The sequence below is a fragment of the Anarhichas minor genome, unplaced genomic scaffold, assembly GCF_050575085.1.
Source record: "Anarhichas minor isolate MPS153535 unplaced genomic scaffold, ASM5057508v1 ptg000010l, whole genome shotgun sequence".
Taxonomy (NCBI): Eukaryota; Metazoa; Chordata; class Actinopteri; order Perciformes; family Anarhichadidae; genus Anarhichas; species Anarhichas minor.
The window spans coordinates 4702615-4721289 of NW_027466456.1; the positions used below are offsets into that span (position 1 = coordinate 4702615).

General features: G+C 44.1%; 2 protein-coding genes across 2 annotated transcripts in view; both read right to left on the minus strand.

Moving 5' to 3' along the window:
- Window positions 1-193: 193 nt before the first annotated feature.
- Window positions 194-8816, minus strand: slc35a3a (solute carrier family 35 member A3a). Its single transcript, XM_076087707.1, has 8 exons — window positions 8443-8816; window positions 8103-8312; window positions 6758-6912; window positions 6517-6639; window positions 3920-4094; window positions 2807-2925; window positions 2325-2458; window positions 194-2193 (listed from the first exon to the last, which is right to left on the minus strand). The coding sequence occupies exons 2-8, from the start codon at window positions 8290-8292 to the stop codon at window positions 2103-2105; spliced, it is 987 nt and encodes a 328-aa protein (XP_075943822.1). The 5' UTR covers window positions 8293-8312; window positions 8443-8816; the 3' UTR covers window positions 194-2102.
- Window positions 8817-11602: 2786 nt separating this feature from the next.
- notch2 (notch receptor 2) overlaps window positions 11603-18675 on the minus strand; it is a 38443-nt gene continuing 31370 nt past the window's right edge. The window contains exons 23-35 of the mRNA XM_076087709.1: window positions 18505-18637; window positions 18121-18372; window positions 17840-17952; window positions 16315-16844; window positions 15872-16201; window positions 15612-15754; window positions 15319-15526; window positions 14907-14991; window positions 14613-14766; window positions 14206-14528; window positions 13926-14073; window positions 13442-13539; window positions 11603-13196 (exon numbers count right to left, since the gene is read on the minus strand). Coding sequence (XP_075943824.1) covers window positions 11736-13196; window positions 13442-13539; window positions 13926-14073; window positions 14206-14528; window positions 14613-14766; window positions 14907-14991; window positions 15319-15526; window positions 15612-15754; window positions 15872-16201; window positions 16315-16844; window positions 17840-17952; window positions 18121-18372; window positions 18505-18637 — 3978 coding nt within the window. The 3' untranslated portion in view covers window positions 11603-11735. The remainder of the gene's footprint in view (window positions 13197-13441; window positions 13540-13925; window positions 14074-14205; window positions 14529-14612; window positions 14767-14906; window positions 14992-15318; window positions 15527-15611; window positions 15755-15871; window positions 16202-16314; window positions 16845-17839; window positions 17953-18120; window positions 18373-18504; window positions 18638-18675) is intronic.

Here is an 18675-nt window from a genome sequence, read left to right on the forward strand (position 1 = left end):
TACACGGTAGGACTAGTTATTGTGCAAAGAATAATCTAGAATCAGACAATATCGTTTAAACGACTGCTCAGATGGTTACATGATGAATTGTAAAGAATATTTTGTCCAGATTACTTTTGATTAAGCTGTTCATGATATAATTGTGCTCGTTTTAGTGTAGAAAAGACACAACGCAATAACACATTCAGAATAGTTCTAGGAAACATTTTTCTTTTATGAAACATTGACATATTGGTAATCAAAACAATAAAGTTATTAATTATACCCGCTTTATCCCATGGAAAAAAATAAAAAAATCATCCCAGGAGAAAAACACCGGTCAAAATGTACATTCCAAGATGTAAATAATGCTCCACAGATGTCTGACGCAATCATAATTCAGGCAGTTCACTTTTGATTAACTTTGCCACAAAATCAACAGCATATATTGTAACACGAGCACAGGACACAGTTTATAATCAGTGGCTTTGAAAAGTCACGTGAAAGCCAAATTAATTAATGAATAAGTTACACAGATAATTCATTTAGATTACAATTTAAATGGTGATCATTTACGCCCCAGGTTAACATAATTTCAAATTGTACAAAATAATCACTTAAAAAAATCAAACAGCTGACGTTACGCCCTTCAACTGGTTTTCTAATTAGTTTTTATTCCTGAAGCTTTTGATTCTTACTCCCAGATGATACATGAACTCCGCCAGACACAGGCAGACCGGTCATACCGTAACTCTGACACCGTATTGTCTCAAAGATGTCCCAATGACTATATGTTGCCTGGCAATAAAAGCAGTTTCCAAAAATAGCTGAATAAAATGTAACACGGGAGGCGTCATTGAGGAAACAATACTAGTTTGCAACTGTGATTGCACTAGTGATTGCAACTACCATGGTGTAACGGTGAGTTATGCCTCCCAGGCATCTTAAACCTGTTAGAGCCACAGATGCATCAGGAGAACTGGACACAGCGTTGGAGGCGGGGCCTCGTTCATTGCTATGGAAGTTGATCAGTGGTGCGGTTGGCAAAAAAAAAGATCTGCCGTATCCATATGGCCCATAGAACAAGAGCACAAGTGTTTCTGTTAGCCCCGCCTTCCAGCCTCGTTCTCAGGCTCATTCACACGAACAGAGGAAGCAAAATAACTCTGGATTCAGCCATTAGTGAATTTTAGGACCTAATGATTCAAATAAGAGCTATTTAAGTGTTTGCACTGGGAATTTGATAGACGTTCCCAATGGAAGTCTATGGGAAAAGGTCATTTTGGGCCCAATGGCCCCGAAAGTTGTAATTGGCTGCTTTGAGGGCTTGGTTAGAGCCTGTGGTATTGTACATAGCTGTAGTGCACAGTCACACGTGTGCAAATGCAGGCAATATTCCTGCTGAATGTGGGCAGTGCCAAGAGGGGTCAACCACACACACACATACTGATTTGCTATAGGTTGAACATCAAGTAAAGATGCAAATTTTGCACGTGTGACCTCAACCTTACAGCAAACAATGACTGGGAATGTTTATTTCAGGGGAAAATGGCGAAAAACGTACTTTGAAAGCTCAAAGTGGGACAAAAAAAAAAAAAAAGACCTTTCAAGAGTCTTAAACACTGCACCTCTGAGGTCCAACAATGTTGGATAAAAATCGCAGTACATCTTAAACTTCTGCCTGTCTGCCCCTTTAATCCTTTATCGTTGTGTAGGTGTGACTGATGCGGCAGTAACAGTGACAAGCAGCCAAACAGGCTCAAATGAACACAATCAGTCGGTCCTGCCGAGAATCGCTCTCCGGATCTACATCCGTAAACATAGGAACAAAGAAAAACATACAATCCTGTTCCGCCACGGTTCTCTGTTCTCATTGGTTACCCTTCTCAGCTCAGGCACTTTTGGTGTGTGAGACCCATCACAGCGTTGTGCTTGCTTTTTGTTTATTACTGTCTTTTTTCCACTCTTCCCATCCTCCGTCCCCAACCTACTTACCTCCTCTTATTATATATGATAAAGACCTTTCCCCTTCTTTTTCTCCAGCTCTCTGTCCTTTCAACTCCACGTCTTGTCGCTTCAACAGGACCTCCTATTGCTGCTGTAGAGTCAAAGCCCCGAGTGTCCTACGCCCTGCTGGGGTTGGGGGCTGGCCTGCCTTCGTAGCTGTAGAGGAAAGTGGCTGCGATGACCAGAATGGCCCCCAGGAAGAACACGCTGTGGACGACAGCAGACAACAGCGTCAGCTCGAGAAATAGTGGTTATGAGAAAGGAAAGCAAAGACATAACAAAAAAAAAAAAAAAAACAGAAGAGAGACAGAGGGAGAGGTAGTGACTGTTTCCTCTACCCAGTGGGGTCGAAGTCCTGCAGCCAGAAGTACGATATGAGAGTTGACAGGATGATGGAGAGCGATGTAGCGAAGCCCTTGAGGATGTTGTCTGCATACTTGATGACCGCTGCTATGACCAGACCACCCAGCGCCTAGAGAAACAAACACACGGACACAGATGGACAAAGGCATGACCTGAACGGTCCGAGAGGGAGTCTGATTCATGAACTAAAGAGTCTGTTACCCCAGAGGCTTGATAATATGTCTGACAGTTAGGTGGGAAAACATATTGACCTGAAGGCCTTCTTATCACGGCAAATCCGGCCAGGGGCCTAAAGTGGCCCTCTTTCTCATTTCCTACCCTCTTACTGACGGCGCCCTCGCTCAGACCACATCTTCGAACTCGACTAGTTTTGTGACTGCGTCTTGCGTAATTGCAAAGCTATTGTGGTAATTAAATATGTCGAAATCTGTTGCAGCGGCTTGATGTGAGCGTTTACCTGCAGCGCTACGACAGTCCAGGTGATGGTGTTGTATCCCTGGAACATTCCCGATTCCTTCACCTTCTCCCCGTCGAAGGCCATCATCCCAAAGAGACCAAACACCAGCCCAAACAGCCCTGGAAACACACACACAAGATCAGTCTGTGGATTCCATCCTGAAGTCGCATCAAAATAAAACTAAACTTTTTACAATTCAGTTTAAGAGAGAACTAGACTGCTGTGTGTTAAGACAGAACTTTAGTTTAGCGTGTTAAAAAAATATCACTGTTTCACACTATTGTTGTTTGTAATATTATTATTATTAGTTACTGTGAACTGTAGATTTGCAACTGTGCAGCCACTGTTCCTGTCTGTACCTTTTTTTTCTCACACTCTCTCACTCACACACACACACACACACACACACACACACACACACACACACACACACACACACACACACACACACACACACACACACACACACACACACACACACACACACACACACACACACACACACACACACACACACACACACACACACGTGAGTGCGATATCAATCAAACTCTCGGCAAGAAAGCCAAATCAGCATTTTCTGAAAATATCAAACTACACCTTTAATATTCATGTACTCCAACTACATTGCTTATCTCCTGTACTTTCCAAACAAGGCTGTAACTAACACGAATTCCTTTATCCTTCTTGTTTTTACATTTTCTTGTATCACTTTTACGACAACAACAAAAACATGCACAGCATTTTCGACTCTGCTCTCGTTGCAGATCTAGGCTCCAACATTTAATGCAGGTGAAAAAGCTCCGAGCTCACGCCAGGAGTCGCAGGAGACTTAACACACGCCTCACACGCTCCAGGGTAAAAATAAACTAGACAGGAACATTCATCTTAACAGAAACATATCGGAGGTAAAGAGCCCAGCTGGCTCTCTGCACAGGAAAGAAAGGAAACTTAGAGCTCACTACAGAACATGGAGCGAGCGACTTTTTCAATTGGTTTTTCGACAACATCTCACAACATTGTTCTTCTGTTGATGGACATGCATTGATTAAATGTCATGAACTTACATTTCATGTGAAGAATAACTGATTCGGCTGATGGAGGAATACTGACCCAGCTGAATGTTGCGGACCCAGACGCTCTGTTTGCTCTCCTTTAGGATCTTCTCAAAGTAGACGCCAGCGAACCCGCTGGAGCAGCACGCCACCAGAACTGCCGTCACACCGACAAACTGGGAGCCTGTAGAGAGGGCATCCTTCTCCGGGGCCGCTGGGGATTCAGAGGGCCACTGCAAACACAAGAGAAACACTTGGATTGTAATAAACCTCGAGCTAGAAAGTGGAAACAGTAGTTTGGCCAAAAAAAAAGGTTAATTTAGTAGCTTTTTCCAGATAGATCAACTGCGTCAAGCGGTTTCCTTCAGCAGATGAAGATAGCTTAGTTGTCGTCACGTAATAACAATGACAAAAATCATCCCAGAAGCCATCTACTGAAAGCAAATTCATCCCTCTGAGGAAGACTGCAAGATGTGGTAGAAAGCTAGTAAGTGGACCTTTAGTTTTTGCTCAAAATATGAAATCTCTAAACCTAGAAGTGGACAAAAGTTGAGAAAGCATACGAATAAAAAAAGAAAAGCCAGTCTAACCTTCTACGAGCATAATATTTAAATGAATACTTCACCACTAAAATGACCATCTGTATATTAATTACTCGTTTTCTCGCAGGCCTCCACGGCGAACGGAGAATCAAAAAATGAAAATTCTTGATAAATTGAAGTGAATGGGGGCCGCGTTTCACAACAACAAAACATCCGATTCTCCGTTCATGTGGAGGTATGCGAGAAAAACAAGTTCAAGGTAACACGGGGTGAGTAGTTGATACACAAATGATCCTTTTGAGGGTGCAGTATTCCTTTAAGGGACAGATAGCACAGTGTTATGCGTTTTCTTATTTAGTTCTTGGCAAGAAAATGAATCAGCATTTTTCATAAAATGTCAAACTATTTATTTAAGTGCTGCAAAAGGAAACAGCACTATACACACACCCGGTTTGAAGAGGAGATGATGCAAAGCACTACCTTCTAAGGTTGTATCATCCAATGAATAAATATGCCAATGAAACTACAAGTACGTACTTAGTACGGCCTGAACTCTCTGTAACGGTTGACAACCACACTCTGTCTGAAGTCAGGAGGCTGGGTAACTGAAATTCATACAACAGGCATCTTCACAGCTTCACTAAGTTGTTAAAATGCTGCAGACTGCGAGTTCCTGCGTTATGTGCTGCAGTAAGCTAAAAAATGGGTGTTCATGCAAAAAAGTAAAAAAAAAGGTGACGATCTCTGCTCGTGCACAGTCAGAAAAGTATTCCGCTGCACTTTTTCTTTGGATAAACCCACAAAAGATCACGTTTTGGAACAAGATGCTGTTTGCCTGCCACCTCTTTACTTCCTCCAGTCGACAAAAACAAACCCTGCTGAGTGAGAACTAACAGCGTAAACCTTGAAAATCCAGAGACAATGAGGAAGTTGTATCAATTCGTAGACTTATGAAGGTGTATCTTCGGCTCCTCCTCCTCCTCTATTGTGCTTCTGTCTCAGCCAAGATTAAGATCACATCCGGAGTAATAGCAAATGACTGGCAATTTCTTTGTTTTGCCAAGGAGGAGGAGGAGGAGGTGATCTCACACTTCATCATTCATCGGCACGTCCCTCGTAACCACTGGTGGCCGATATTTATTCAACGTTCCAGTTGAGGCGTCATTATTTTGTTTTATTTATCTAACATTTCAATAACCACATAACTCCCACTGACATTCTTTTCTTTATCTGGCCACTAGAAGAAACTAGAGAGCACAGAGTTAATTAAAATAATAGGCACACTTCCAACACACAGCAGAGGAAACGCTTAATTAGACAAAGTGACACCTACAGAACCGGCCCCATTCGCTCTCTCTTCTTTAGATATAAAAAGGCACTAATGAGATGGATTTCCTAATGTTTTTCAGTTTAATTCTGTACAGGAATAAAAGAGGCAACCCGAGTGCAAAGAGGTAGAGGAATAATACAGAGAACTCCCTTAAATCTACACGAGGTGAGATTCCATAGTCCACAGTTTACAACGGAGTCGACAAAGAATAGGGAAGAAATGTCTAAAGCAAATATTCAGAGCACAAAGTCACGAAGAAAATGTCTTTGTTCTATAAATGATATTTTATCAATCAAATGTGTGTATCTTGTACCTCTTATGTGTTGTAATCAATATGTAGGTATTTGTACAGAACGTGCCTGTATTCCTGAATTATCTTTTTCTTTCTTTTGGACTAATAATATATATTGGTAATAATAAATTAATAATATAGACATATGGCCCATATATAACATACGATCTATTATTCTTTTTCTAGCTTTTTTTGTATATATTTTCAATGTAATAGTTTCTGGGATATTTGTATTTTTAGATGATTTATGATATATATTTGAGTCATTTTAAATATACTTGTTTAATATTGAACTTGATGCTTCGTGTTCTTTTCACATGGAGGCGTGCTCGGTCCTCCATGTGGGAGAATCAGACATTGTTGAGATGTGCTCACAGTTATTTTTCTATCAAGCGGAACCACAGCGAGGATGTTATGTGGCCTATTTCTAGACAATGGAGAAATAATGTGATTTCCATTTAGCAGTGAACAGACGAGAAGCTGTACCGGACCTGCACGAGAGCCACTCCGGCCATAAGAATCAGCAACGAGAGCCACTGGTAGACGCCCAGCCGGCGGCCCAGCATGGACACCGAGAACAGAGCCGTGGTCAAGATCTTCAGCTGGTACGTCACCTGGTGGAGACAAAGGGATACAAACCTTACATTTTGCATGAACAAAGGGTGTGCCGATTGCTGAAGGGGCTCATAAAGACACATTATGGCTTCCGTGCGTGCTGTGAGTCGGCCGTACCTGGTAGGTGGCTGCGTCCAGGTTGGACAAGGCGACGTACAGCAGGTTGTTCTGCAGCGTGTAGATCCCAGAGGGGATCGCCAGCTTCAGCGTTTCGATGGGCTTTTGGGTGATTTCCTGACGCAGAATGCTGTTCAGGGCCCGCATGCTGTAATCTGAAGAATGACGACAGTTGGTGAGTTGGTTAGACCGCTGGACGAATATGAATCCAGTCAGCTTTGACAGGATGTAGAGAATCTAAAATTAGCTGTGGAGTAAGTTTGTCTTTTTGACTGGGTACTGAGGTCTTTGTATGAGATCTGCATGTTCATACTGTGACCACGCCTCCCTTCCACTCGGGGTCTGTGTCCTGTTTGCCGTCTCTTACTGTAGTTCAGGTTGTTGCTCGTCAGCTGATGAGCCACACCTGATCCTGGTGGGAGTGCCAGCTACAAAGACTGAGCACCTGAACACGGACGGCGGCTGTTTTGTTTCAGACATTTTCACACATCCTGACATTACCGACGCTCCACGTTTGTTTAGTTTAGGTAAATAAATGTGCTTATTTATCACCTTTAAGTCGTCCGGTCTCCCATTCATGTTGCAGCCTTTCATCCGGGTTGTGATAATACTAAAGCAAACATGACAGAGCAGCGCAGGGTTTTCACTTTGTTCTTTTCGATACGCGTGAAGTAAAAGTGGTTGGTAGTAAAGACACCATTATTTTCTGAAGTGGTGCTCTAGTAGTTCGCCAGCTCTGGCACCGTTTCAAGAAGGTTTATCTGATTTTATCTGGTCACTCGAAGTAGAAGTGTAATTGAAAGACATCAAACCACTTTAACCTTCTTGCTTCAGTAGAATGAGGAAAAACCTGATCAACAGAGTGAGGGAGGTTTGTCTAGTTATATAACTGGGCCATTTTTAGTCCGGTCGGATTAGAGTATTGAAGTTATTATTACTGTATTCTGTGATCAGAACAATTTGGATTTATATTTATTTGGATATCATAATTTCACCCTTTTTAGACCGTGTGTTTAGCGGCTGTTTCTGTTCCGACTACATTTAACACGCGACTACTTTGGATTACTTGTTTAAAAAAAAAGTTTAAAACAATTTTTTTCATGTCATATTGGTGTCTTTTTATTAATTTTTTTTGTTTAACAAGGTTTTATGGATATTAGCAGATATTAAAATCATGTCATAGTTTGGGCTGAAAGTGAAAATGACAATGTTGATATTTGAATGAAGATTTCCTTCATTAATTTGAGCAAAAAGGGCAAACACGAGCTGGTTCCAGCCTCTAACACTGTACAGTGGTGCTGGTGATTGTGGTGACATGACATCAGTGTGTTCAGGTTGCACTCACTGTGCTCCTTGAAGACGAGCAGCACACAGGCGAGGATCTTCAGCACCTCGGCCACCACCACAGCCGAGGAGGCCAGGTACCGCGGGCCCTCGGCCTGCAGGGTGCGGGAGTACCGCATGGTGAGCACCAGGGAGGTGGTCTGGAACACCAGCACGCCCAGAGAGAGGTACTTCAGCCGGGAAGAGGCCATGACCCCTGGTCGGTGAAAGGCTGGACACAGGAAAAAAAAGAGGATATAAAGACACGGTTCAAATAGTTAGAAATGTAAGGAGGTAAATACAGAACCGTAGTGAGAAGTGGAAAAAAAGACTTTTAGAGACAGAAAGAGGTTTTTACTCACATTCACACTCGCTGAAGAAGCTGCTCCACGGACGTAGATATTTGTAAAATAACTGGTTTAAACTTGGGCTCGTGTCTGTTCTCAGCAGCTCTCTCTCGGGCAGACGGACCAGGTACCGGAGGCTCAACCCAGCTGTCAAAACAGCAGCACTTCGTCCATTGACCCGGACTGGAGATCCAACCGTCTGCGCTTAACTCTCTTACCGGGGTCTCCACGTCGACTGCCGCATCGTTAAGAGCAATTAAGTTCGAACTAACGGCCGAAGGAAAGAGTAAATGATACCGCGAAAGTCTGCAGAAGAGAAGAAAAATAACCTCAGGCATGTAAAATCCTGAATGACTTCCGTGCACAGCTTTCTTCCTCGTCTTTGTTTTTTGTTTTTTGCCAAAGCTTCCTGTGCGACCCAGCGCCTCCTGCTGGACCGGCAGCAGAACTGCAACACTCGTATTTATCTTAAGCTGGAGAATGAACTAACTGTGGGATAACAAAGCCCCACGAATAACAACTAAACATCTATGACCAAAGTCACACCACATTAGTATATTTGAATGTAAACAGTTAATTGACTAATAAAGGATTATCTTATCTTATCTTATCTTAATTGAACATCCAGTTGCAATTAGTGAAACAATGGTGGAAAAAAGCCAAGAGTCGTTTTTCTGTCTGGAACATTGTTTCTGTACTGTAGTAATGTATTTAATTAGTGTTATCAATATCTTAACATTGTACTAAAGAGCACTGTCCATGATATTAGCCGTGTTGAGTGTGCAAGGCTGAACCACACATTTGATTTTAAATATCAGAAAGATACAGATTTATAGGATAGAAAATATTGAATCCAAGGCTTTAAAAGGTAATAATAATAATACATTTTATTTATATAGCGCTTTAAAAGGCACTCAAAGACACTTGGTAAAAACAGAAAAAATGAAAGCATTTATAATAAGAATAAAATAGATGACAGTATTAGTTTAATACTGGTGTTATTTTTTAGTAAAATACAACCTGCTATCCATCAAATTATCCGATTACCCATCAAACCTGTATTTTGTACCCAGATGAAGCAGGAAAATTCATTGATGGAATGAAGTTGCTGTCCTGAATCTTTTTTCTATACTTTCAAAAAGTATCATATTTTCATCCGTTTTAATTCTATCTGTGTCATATTTAAATTTGTATCTGAACTTAAAAAATACACTGTACACAAAAAAGACAAAAGCAAAAGTCTACGAAGATCTGGGCTTTATTTCAGGAAGCACATTTGGTTGATCATTTGGGTTTTCTTGACAACTTATTTTTTCATCAGTTTTAGTTCATCTACCGTTTACAAACATGGTGACAACTACTTCATATGGCATGTATATTATAGGCTATTTGGTTAACAGAGGAAAGTACAATACAAAAAAACATTTTATATACAGAAAATAGACACATGGCCTTGCATATGAATGGGAACTGACTTGCTCAATTGTAAATAAAAAGGCTGACTGACACTTCAACAGTACACATGAATTGGTAAACTAGGACATCATTAGGACAGAGACACGCCCCGGTGAATCGTGTGGTTTGTTCACAGACACAACTGCAGTAGAAATTCAAACCCAAACATTTCTTGGTATCGGATGTGTGTCATGCGTCTATCAAAACAAGGGCAACAACTGATACATTTGGACATGATGTACTTTTTTGGCAGAAAAAATAATAATAATTTGGTCTAAAGAGACACTGATGTTCTTTTTTGAAGTTTCAAAAACAAAACAGTGAATGATTGTCTGTGTTCACAGAGCAGTCACACAAAGCTATGATCAACGTCAACTTTAAGAAGGAAGACAAAAAAAACAAATACTTTATCAAACCTTACTCACCTCCAGACTTGGTTTATGAATCATTACAATTAAAAAGGTGCAGAGATACACTGATTGTAATTAAGCAAAAGGCAAAACTGGTTATAAATGATTTTTGAAAAGAGAAAACATTTAGCAAGGAGGCCGTTTAAAAGTAAAAACATGCACCTCTGTAACATTCAGGATCATTCGAGAAGTGCGAACAGAATTCATATAAAAAAAAAAACAGAAACAGACGTTTTAAAGTCAACATGTCTTTGCCGAATCGAGCTCAGTAATAACAAGCAGAATGTGCTGTAAGTCTATGTACATTTCATCATACAACATACTAAAACTAATGTATGTTTTTGCATAAAGTTTGTCAAGCTTAATTAATCCCTCAACAACACGTGAGATATAGTGGTACCGTCTGTGGCAAGACACGGTGTAACTGCATCCACAGTAACTTTCTCTTGTTTTTTCTGTAACAGTAACTTTCTTCGACACATACTCTGCTCTCAGTGCTCCGACTGCATGCAAGTAAAAAACGCATTTATTGAACCTTCTGTGTGTTCAGACGTTTTGACGGGAAACACTAATATCTAGCAACTGTAACCGATGCAGTAAATACATTTACGTTGTTAGCACAAGTGTAGAGCCATTTAGTAACAACATGCACACGTGTGTGTGCATTTCTATTTAACCTGTAATTTACTCGATGTTTGTCTTTCTAGTCATGCGACAGCATTTTATAAAATTCCCCCTTTAGCACATTAAAAAACAATGCATGAATAAAAAAAACAATAAGGCAACAACTAGGTAGTTTTGCTGAAATGAAAGCATCAATTGAATGTGACCCATCGTATTAAAAAAGTAGAGTGAACGGTTGCGACGACGGGTTAGTATTGGCAGGCTAATCACATTAAACTACACATAAGGGTGGCGTATAGCAGAAAGAAGTGACACTGTTAGACAATATCAGTGCAGAACGTCCTCCGCCCCGTCTCAGTGTCCATCTGAACAGTCTGTTTGTCTGATGCAACACCAGCCGGCCGCCATCTGGTTGGCACTTCCTCGTTGATCCCTCAATAAAACAGTTTGTGTGCCAAAGGCCAAAAAAATAAAGTCTTGACTTCGGCAACGGAGAGCAGAGGATGCTCGGCTGGGATCCCAGGATCTACATGGAAACTGATGTTATCTCGTGACGGACAGCTAACTGCGTTCTTTTCTGGAAGTGAGAACTTTTGATATCGCCGATAATACTCTATGACGTTTTTAGAAACTATGCAAATAGTTTTCGTAAGTGCAAAGAGGAGAAGAGAACATGAAAGGGGAAGTGACCGATTACTATAATGAAGAACAGAAAGAGAATCAACGAGACACGAGAAAGAGCATCGTACGAGTTCACGTGTTGTTATGTAACTAAACAGAACCCCAAAGTCAGTCTGTTTATGCTTCCCTCCGGGCGGCCTACGCAAAAACCTGCATGTTGCCGAGCTGAGGCTGCTGAGAGGCCTGCTGCATCTGTTGCGACTGCGGCTGCAGCTGCATCTGCTCTGGAATGTGTGTGTGGTGCGAAGATGGCAGTGCGTGGTGGGGGTTCCCCAGAGGGGTGGGGCTGGTGGTGACGTCAGACCAGTCCGAGTTGGAGTGTGGCGAAGAGGACGACCAAGGGTCCGGGGACTCGGGAGAGGGGGTGAGATACGGGTGCTCGCTGGGTGGGTGGGCAGAGTGGCCCGGGGTGGTGCCCTCTGAGCCAGTGGTGGTGTAACTGTGCTGGGAGGGGGGAGTGGGGTACTTATCCACAGGGCTCTGCATGGGCGGATAGGAGGGCAGCGGCCGAGACTGGCCCTCAATCCCGCCGTGGCCCCCGTGGCTGACGGTGTGGGGGTGCTGCAGGGCGTGGGAGAGCCCGTGCGCCATGCTCATCTGCTCAGGCATCTGGTACATCATACCTTGGGGGCATCGGAGGTGGCCTGGCCCCTGCTGGGAGTGACCCTGATTCTGGTTCTGGCCCTGGGACTGTGTGACCTGTACCTGCCCCGGCTGAGGCTGCTTCAGCATGGCCTGGCCTCCTCCAGGGGCCATCATCTGGAACGTGACAATGGGCGGCAGCTGCTCTCTGCTCATGGTGACGTTCATGGGAGTCAGCATCGGGCCCTGGCCGTGGTGTTGGCCCATGCCCGGGTGAGATCCCCCCATCTGGTGCGACACGAGGCCGAACATGTGGCCGCCGTAGCCGTGCTTGGTCATGCCCACCCAGCCCGGCTGCTGTCCCAGCATGTGGCTGACGGGCGGCAGCATTGGTCTGGAGGTCGGGCTGCTCAGGAGGGGAGGGGAGTTTGCCGTGGTGGAGACGGCGCCGGACACGTCGCCGGTGTACGAGTGCGGTGATTCCAGGGAGTCAACGGGTGACATGGTGACAGAGCTCTCTGGAAGTCCTGCTGCTGCCTTGACGCCATTCGCGTTCCCTCCTGCTGTACCTCCTGCTCCTCCTCCTCCGCCACCTCCTCCTCCCACTCCAGCACCTACACCCGGCCCCTCTCCTCCAGCGGGCTTCTTTCTTCTCTTTGCCTTCATGTCTTTCAGCTCCTTCGCTCCCCCTCCAACGCCTCCCACCTTCGCTCCACCTCCGCCCCTCCTGCTCTTCTTCCCCTGGGGCCCGGGGCGCATGCCGATGAAGCCCACTCCGTTGGCCCCGCACATAACGTTTCCTCCTCCGCCCATGTGGTTCGGGCCATTGTGTGGACTGTGAACCAAATTGTACTGGTCCAGCAGGCGCACGATGTCGTGATGCATGCGTTCTTGAGCGGTATCGCGGGGCAGCCGATCCAGGTGATCGGTGATGTCGCGGTTGGAGTAGTGGTCAAGGAGAACCTGAGCCGCCTCAAAGCTGCCTTCTCTGGCTGCAAGAAACAGAGGGGTCTCCTCCTGAAGGAAACACAGCAGGCAGCGGGTTTTAATACACAAAAGATCTGTTTTGAGCAAAGTCTCAATTTAAAATGTATCTCTGAAAAAAAGTCTGATGGGCACGTTTTATATAGATTCAATTTACCTCCAGATACTTCCCTTAGTAGTGTAATGAGTGACTTGAACTTTTACCTGAGTCATTTTCATCAGCACACAATCTAAGGAACTATGGTTAGAAATATCATAAATGAAAACAAAGAACCAACCTTATTGTCTTGCATGTCACGGTTGGCTCCGTTCTTCAAAAGCACGAGTGTGGCCTCCACGTTGTTAACTGCAGCTGCCCAGTGAAGAGAAGATTTGCCTATAATGTTTGGACGGGGAGAAAAGACAGAGAAGAACATCCATGTTAAACAGAATGAAATAACTATTAGCTTGTTTTTCTGTTACATTCCATTCATAAGTATTTTTTTGTTAATAATCAGAGCTCTTCAAGTCAAGGACTGAAGCCAGCATAGCAGTGTCTTAAAGGTTTACTACCATGAACACGTGCAATTTGCATGGACGGGTCTAATTATCTTGTCCTGCTTACCTACCAGCATAATTCTTCATACTAATACTGCAGCGTCAATACGAGCAATATCGTAATCCGAATAAGTGTGCATGATATGCTGTAATTCATACACCAGACTTACAGTACAAAAAAAAAGCATTCCCCAGGAAGACTAGATATATGAAAAGTTTGCTCACCGTGGTCGTCTACAGCATTGATGTCAGCATGGCAGTGGATCAGCTCTTCCACCATGCCGTCCACAGCTAGCCGGGCTGCCAGGACCAGTGGAGAAGTGCCGTCGTTCATCCGGGCATCCAGTTCTGTTGCACGATTACGGATCAGTATCTGAGAAGACAAAAGATACAGACACTTGAGATACGATGGAAAAAGTACATGAAAGAGAATAGAAGTCATGCAGATTTCACAAGTAATCTTATACAAGTAATAACCGATTCTGATCAAACCGTTTTTTCTCACCTGGAAGACTCCCTGGGCGTCAGCCGCCACGGCAGCATGCAGAGGAGTTCTGCCCATGTTGTCATGGGCGTTGGGATCAGCGCCAGCGTCCAGCAGTCTCTTAGCAGCATCAGCCCTGGCGTAGCGGGCAGCCAGGTGGAGCGCCGTTTCTCCCGTACGGTCAGTCTGAGCCATCAAAGAAGCACCCTGAGCGATCAGGTCTGAAATGACACTCGGCCCTGGTTCATCTCCTCCGCTCTCCTCCTCTTCTTCTCCTCCATGCAGGCTGCAGTCCGGGCCTCCACCATTACGCAGCGATGCCAACATCAGTGGGGTGAAGCCATCTGAGAAGAAAAGAAAAGGAATATATAAGGAAGTTCTTGAAGTTGATCAGATTTAGAAGTTTATAAGTATTTTGTTCTTCTCACCAGGTCCCTTGACGTTAACATCCAGACAGTCAGCATCCAGGTCGGCCTGTGGGGGAGTGAGCGAGATGTCAGCAGCCTTGCGATGCTGCAGGGTCCACTCCCTTCGGTCAACACCTCCATCCATAGCGATGGGCAGCAAGGGTTTGTCTTCAGTCTATAAAAAGCAACAAAACTTGAAACAACATTCACAAAAAAAAAACCTTTCCTCATGGTCCTTACCCAATTGAATTTAAACTACTCCAATCCATCAGCTTTCTTTTTGAACCATTGTTTTTTCTCTCTCAATTCACTTACTCTTTGTTTCTTGGGTGGGACCTCGTCTTCCAGCCACCTCTGACTCTGAACTCCATCCATCATGGCATCCTGGGTCTTGAAATTCCTTGGTACGAAAAAAAGACAAAAGTTTAAGCAACAGCAACATTTCCATTTGGTTCTGCTTAACACTCAATCAAACAGTAGTATTGATCACTGGGAGCTGGACAGCACAACCACAGTCTTCTGCTGATGCATCTGAGCTCATCCAGCTATTTAACGTAAAGTATCGTACACAAACGTTTCTTAACATTAGCAGTTGTTCACTTTGCATGGCCGCATCTCCCCAAGATCTACATTTTACTCTGGTATGAACAGTATAACAGTAGCTGTTATAATATATCTTGTTTTAAATATTCTCTAACACAAGCTTTTGGTCTGTATATCCACTCACTTCATGTCAAAGTCATCCTGTCCGACAGGCTCTCGCCTTTTGTCATTCTTATTGGCCAAGAAGCCATCAGGAAGCCACAGGGCGCCATGTTTGTGCTTCCTCTTGGCTGCAAGCATCCCCAGCACAAGGATCAGCAGAATAATAACCACGGCCACTCCAACCAGGTACATCAGAGGCGTTGGAACTGGTGAGTCATCTGGAGGCTCAGCTGGAGAATAGAAAGACAAGTCTAATACCAGTTGTTTAGTCTTCATTTGATTTAGGTTTAACTGTTGGATGACTGGCCTACGTACCTGTAATAGACACCAGAGGGTAAGGCAGTTCAGCCTTCATGTGTGCTGCTGCAATGAATGACGCGGCCTCATTAATGTTGGAGAAACAGTGGGCAGAGCTCTGGGAACATTCACGGTTATCGAGTTCCAGGTGCACCTCAGATCTGCGCAGATGTGAAAATTCAAACACTATAAATGACATGCAGTTTGTTCATTTTTTAAGCGAGTATTATAAGAGAGCTTAAAGGAAGAGCCTTTACCCTATCATTAACTATTCTTACCCAATAACTTCCAGCTCCCGCTTGCTTCTGCTCTTCTGTATATGTCGTCCATGCTCCTCCCCATAGTAAGGGTAAACCATTGCCTTCTTATTTGTATCTAGCTTAACTTGCAGGTTGGTGTGCAGCAGGGCTCCCAGCGAGCGCAAGAAACCCCTCATGTCTCCAAGCAGCTCCTTAGGCTGCAGCCGGACCACGATGATCAGCGTGCCACCTACCACCATGGCTGGAGTGTCAGTGGAGCAGTCCAGGCCGTCCCAGCCACAAGCCTCCGTGTGGCAGCTCTGGTCACAGATGTCGTTCCCAAAGTGGTCTGCGCAGTACCTGTCATACCTGAAAATACACAGTACAATGAGGGTGGGTGTTTCGTCATTTGGCTTCAAAATGTTTTGGACTGTAAACGCAACTGCAACAGCAATGACAAAATAAAGAAAAGGGTCACATACTTGCAGGATGATGTGGTCTCCTGGCACTCAAAGCTGTCAAAGAGGCACCCAGGGTTGTCACACTCCTTATTACATTGGCCATTCTTAAAGAGATCCCAGCAGGGAACACTGGCGTCGCAGTTAACCCAGGGATTGTGCCAGTTGAGCGAGCAGTCGCCTCCATCCCACTGACATTCGTGGTTGTTACACTGATCGTCACACACCATATCCCCTGAATGCTGCTCACACTGCAGATAGGGGCACGTTGGAGTGCGTGGCGTGATTAGTTTGTTGTCACAGTATGGTCCCGAGAAGTGCATCGGACAGCGGCAGCTGTACTGGTACGGGTTGGATAGGTCTTTGATGCAGGTTCCTCCATTTTGGCAGTTCCATGGACATCTCTGTTCATTCTCACAGTGTGGTCCGCTGAAGCCTGACTGGCACTGGCAGTACAGGTGGCCAGGTGACTCCACGCAGCGACCGCCATTCTGGCAACGTAGCTTTGTACAACTGTAGCCCTCTATTTCGCCACAGTTGAACCCAGTAAAGCCCTATAAAACATAACACCTTGTTTAAGTGGGACAGTAATATAGTCAAAAAGTAAGGCTTGGCTACACATTTGTAATAGGCCAATACAACGTTGCAGCTGACTTTTAAAGAAACAAACTACTATAACTAATATACATCTATGTTCTACTGCAAATCTGCTGCTCGTCTACTATACCTGAGCCATGGTGTGGCCCTCTGAAGCAAGCGTGAGAATAAGAGAGGGAGCGAGAAGTTAGTGGCGAGAAAAACAAGGATTTAGTGTGAAGAGATTCATGTTCTAGTAAGAAAACACCTCGGTAGTAACGTCAGCCACCTGTCCACTTCTATAATCTTCTGAAGTAGATCAGTACATCTATTAACAATTCATCTTTTCTATAAGCAGACAGATTAATGAAATAGATCCAATACCCTCTGAGACTTAAGTGATTAAGCATCAAAAACACACTAAAGATGTGTTCTGCTGAAGACTTTATGGAATTTGGGGGATTGTATCACTTTCGACATTCGCTGTTTGATAATCAAGTCTGGAGGGATGTGCGGTAGCCAAAACACTAATGTGAACCTATCAAGAAAATGGAGGAACTGGTATTGATCGTTTTTTTTTGTGCAGAGAAATTGAAACACAATCTTTGATAGTCCTACAAAATAAGTCTTTTTTTTCTCACAACACAGCCAGCTATGTCGCTTCTTCTACATTGTGAACTTTGTGGCATACGCGCCAAAATCCAAACACAGAACAAAAGGCAAAATGATGCATATGTTATTTGTCTCTTTAAATAGTTATTTGAAGATTCACAAGCACAGCACTGTCAATCAAGACCTTAATTTAAAAGTATAGCATCACACTGATTATGAATAAATTTGAGTGCACGGGAAAACAACAACTGCAAAGAGAAATGAATAGAAAAGGTGGTATTCAGAAAGCAAGCATAAAAAAAAAGGAAAAATCGATTGAAACCACTTTATCTTATGATAGAGTGACATTGAAGAAACTTACAGGAACACAGGAGCAGGTGTAGCCATGGACTGAGCTCATGTTCATAGAGCAGATGCCACCTTTGTGGCACGGCTTAGACAGACACAGATCCACCATGGACTCACAATGACGACCTGGGAAAGAAATAACAATTAACAACTCAAATCCTTTGCAGGATTATCCAAAAAATCTTTTATTATTGAAACAATTAACACAAAAGCACGGATGCCTTGCTGTTCTAACATACAAAACGACTAAATATGGTGCTGTTATGCCCCTTGGAGCGGGTAATACGAACATACCGGTGTATCCGAGGCGACAGCGGCACTGGTAGTCGTTGACCAGCTGCACACAGTCGAGGCTGCCGGCGGCGTGGCAGGGCGCAGACAGGCACTCATTGAGATCCCCCTCACAGTGTTCCCCAACGAATCCTGGAGGGCAGGAGCATGTGTAACGGCCCACGCCGTCCACACACTGTCCTCCATTCAGGCAGCGAGGTTCAAAGGAGCCGTGCTTGGGGGCACAGTCATCCTCGTTGACTTCACACTGGAGCCCTGCAGAGCAGTGGACAGACGGATATCACTCGAGGTATCAAATAAAGCGTATAATCTGCTCTCTGAATACTTCATCAACCTGTGTGTGTGTGTGTGTGTGTGTGTGTGTACATATGTGATATGCAGACTTACCGTGGGCTCCGGGTGGGCAGGCGCAGGTGAAGCGGTTGATGAGGTTGATACAGGTTCCTCCATGGAGGCAGGGCCTCGAGTGGCATTCATCAACATCATACTCACAGTTCACCCCCTGGTAGCCTGGTTTACACTGGAGCGAGAGACAGAGGTTAGCTCATCGTGTGCCTT